We start from the raw sequence: 3,471 nt of genomic DNA, 5'->3' as shown, positions 1-3,471 counted from the left end.
GGCAAAATTTCCAAATCCCCGCAAAAAAGTATAACAGAACACATTGTATATGAACCTCTTCAGCTTACACATATTGATCTGTGTGGTCCTAGTACAGTTCCTATCTTAAGTGGTAAGAGATACATTCTTGTGATTGTGGACGACCACACCAAATTCACTTGGGTGTACTTTCTGCGAAACAAATCAGAAACCACCAATGAGCTAATTAACTTCATTCCCTACATAGAAGTTAGGGTAGGCAAGCCACTTAGAAGTATGAGAAGTGACAATGGTGGCGAATTCAAGAACAACGCCTTAGATAGCTTTCTTGTATCCAAAGGCATCGAGCACAATTTTTTTGCACCCTACACTCCACAGTAGAATGGTGTAGTTGAAAGGAAGAATCGGACACTATGTGAAGCTGCTCGATCTATGTTGATCTTCGCAATCCTACCACAATACTTCTGGGTTGAAGCCACATCCGCTGCCTGTTTCACTCAAAATAGATCACTAACGAACAACAGGCTTGAAGTCACTCCCTATGAATCAATGAACAAGACGAAGCCCAACATCAAATTCTTTCACATCTTTGGCTGTCGTTGCTACATCAAGAATAATAGGGATCAACTAGGGAAATTTGCTCCCAAGGCTGATGAAGGTATCTTTCTTGGATATTGCCTTCATGCTGCAGCCTATAAAGTTGTGAACAAAAGAACCAGGGTGACAGAGGAAAGTAGTGATGTTAGTTTTGATGAAAGTTATGTAAGGGTTCTGGATCCAAACCACTTTGGTCCTCAAATGGTAGTACCATTTGATAAAATGAACCAGTCATCACCTGCTAATGTTTCTACTCCATTCCATGCTATTGAAGTAGATTTTTATTTCCTCTTTCCAACTCAACGTTCTTCCCTTGAATCAGAAAAGCTCACAAAAACAACTTCTCCTGATATCTCTCAACAATTAACCATCAAAAGTCTCTGCTTCCACCAAAAATTTGATTGAGGGGAAACCATCTTCGAATGTTTCTATCCCTAAAAGTCCTTTAACATCTTCAGAACCTTATACTCCAATCTCCCATCATCAATCTGGACCAGTCATAACACCAGTCACTGCATCTTTCGAGGGGGAACCACTGTTGCATGGTTCCATTTTTAAAGGTACTTTACAATCCTCCCAACCATCTAGTGCATGGGTTCAGGGGGAACCCCACTCGACTGGTTCTAGTTCCTCAAGTTCCTTCACATCTACTTCATTTATTGAATTCAAGAATGCAACAGTTGAGGGGGAACTACCTGTTTCAGGTAGTTCTGGACTTTTCCAAGATGATATTTTTGTAGGAACATTCACTTCTGACTACCCTTCTCGTCCAAGAGAACAATATGAGGTAGCTTGTACTCCTCAAATCTATAAGGAAGCTCGCATTACAAAATGGACAAAGGATCATCCAGTCGATCAAATCATAAGTGATCTAGACTATGGAGTAGTGACTCGTTCAGCAACCAAGAATGAATGTCTATATGCAAGCTTTCTATCCATGATAGAGCCTAAAAGAATCAAAGAGGCGCTACAAGATGCAGATTGGATAAAAGCAATGCAAGAAGAGTTAGCTGAATTTGAACGCAAAAACGTGTAGGACTTAGTGCCAACACCAGAAGGAGTATCAGTTGTTGGTTCATGATGGGTCTACAGAAACAAAGTGTTGAAGATGGAGTCATCATCAGGAACAAAGCCAGACTGGTTGTCAACGACTACTCGCAACAAGAAGGCATAGACTATGATGAAACCTTTTCACCTGTTGCAAGGATAGAAGCTATTAGGATTTTCTTGGCATTTGCTGCACACAAGAAATTTAAGGTCTACCAAATCGACGTGCAATGTGCATTCTTGAATGGAGAAATCGATAGAGATGTCTATGTTCAACAACCCCCTGGATTTGAAGATCCAAAGTTCCCCAACCATTTCTATAAGCTTCAAAAGGCTGTCTATGGATTGAAGCAAGCCCCAAGAGCATGGTATGGAACATTGTCGAAGTTCTTATAAGATTCCATGTTTTAAAGAGGTTCTATCGATTGTTGTTCAAATCTACATTGATGACATTGTATTCAGTTCAACCAGCAAGGACCTTAGTGATGAGTCTGCTGAGTTGATGAAAAGCAAATTTAGAATGAGTATGATGGGTGAGCTCAACTACTTCCTTGGTCTACAAGTTCGTCAATCTCCTAAAGGAATCTTCATTGTTCAAGAGAAGTACATCAATAATCTGTTAAAGAGATACTCCATGGAGAATGCATTAACTACAAAGACACCAATGTCTACTTCCTACAAGCTTGATTCAGACCTTGATGGAAAATATGTACATCAACAGCACTACAGAGGAATGATTGGCTCATTAGTGTACCTTACAACTAGTCGACTAGACATCATGTTTTCTACATGTCTCTATGCACGCTTTCAAGCCAATCCAAAGGAATCACACCTCATAGTAGTCAAAATAATTTTCAAATATCTAAAAGGAACTACCTCTCTGGGTCTATTCTATCCTACTAAAGGCAACTTTTATCTCCAAGTGTTTACTGACTCATATTATGGAGGATGCAAGCTCGACAGGAAGAGCACTTTTGGTAGCTGTCAATTCTTAGGAGGCAGGTTGGTCAGTTGGACCTCAAAGAAGCAAACATGTATTTCCACGTCTACTGCTGAAACTAAGTATGTTGCTGCCGCCAGTTGTTGTTCTTAAGTACTCTAGATGCAAACACAACTGAGAGATTATGGATTCAGAATGCAACAGATCTCAATCTATTGTGACTCTAAGAGTGCAATTGCAATCTCTCACAGTCCAGTCAACCACTCAATGACCAAGCACATTGATATCAGGTATCACTTCCTTAAAGATAATATTCAAAAAGGTCATATTGAGCTTCATTTTGTTCCTATAGAAGAAGAGACTGCAGATGTGTTCATAAAAGCTCAGGATGAATCCAAGTTCTTACACTTTCTAGGACGACTTGGCATGCTTAATCCAGATTCTCAAGGCATTTGAATTTTTTATCATATTTTTTAAAAGAAAATTCCAAAAATATTTTATTTTCTAACTTATTTTATTTTTGCTTTGCTTTTCCACAAACAAAAAAAGATTTTATAGTTTTACTTTACATCAGATAAAACTTGAAAAAGATTTTATTTTCTGTATTGTGTCTTTACTTTAAACAAAAGAAAATACCAAAAAGATTTTATCCTTATTTTTGTCAGGAAATGCAAGTTGTCATCACAGCTATGCAAATGAAGAAGGTTAGTTGCTCCACGCTTTAATGATTTTTCAAAATACACAATTATGTGGTTCTTTAGTTTGCTCCAGTACACAACTAATATTGGTACTTCAGTGACCATTAATAAGCTTCATGTTTATACTCTACTTAGAGTTATAACATACATCAAGTACTAATGTTATGTGGGATGATTTAAGGCGAACTCTAAGGTTTAGTTAAGCCAGTG

The 3,471-nt window shown here is 38.2% G+C and overlaps 1 protein-coding gene across 1 annotated transcript; it reads left to right on the top strand.

The window, feature by feature from the left end:
- The first annotated feature begins 528 nt into the window (after positions 1 to 528).
- LOC145007264 (uncharacterized) lies at positions 529 to 1,612 on the top strand. Its single transcript, XM_078966234.1, has 2 exons — positions 529 to 952; positions 1,035 to 1,612. Exons 1-2 carry the CDS (start codon positions 529 to 531, stop codon positions 1,610 to 1,612), a joined length of 1,002 nt encoding a protein of 333 aa, XP_078822360.1.
- The last annotated feature ends 1,859 nt before the right edge of the window (positions 1,613 to 3,471 follow it).

Source organism: Lactuca saligna, chromosome 7 (assembly GCF_052625555.1).
Source record: "Lactuca saligna cultivar CGN05327 chromosome 7, ASM5262555v1, whole genome shotgun sequence".
Lineage (NCBI taxonomy): Eukaryota > Viridiplantae > Streptophyta > Magnoliopsida > Asterales > Asteraceae > Lactuca > Lactuca saligna.
The sequence above is the reverse complement of the archived record's forward strand: the minus strand, read 5'-3'. Positions and strand labels throughout refer to the sequence as shown.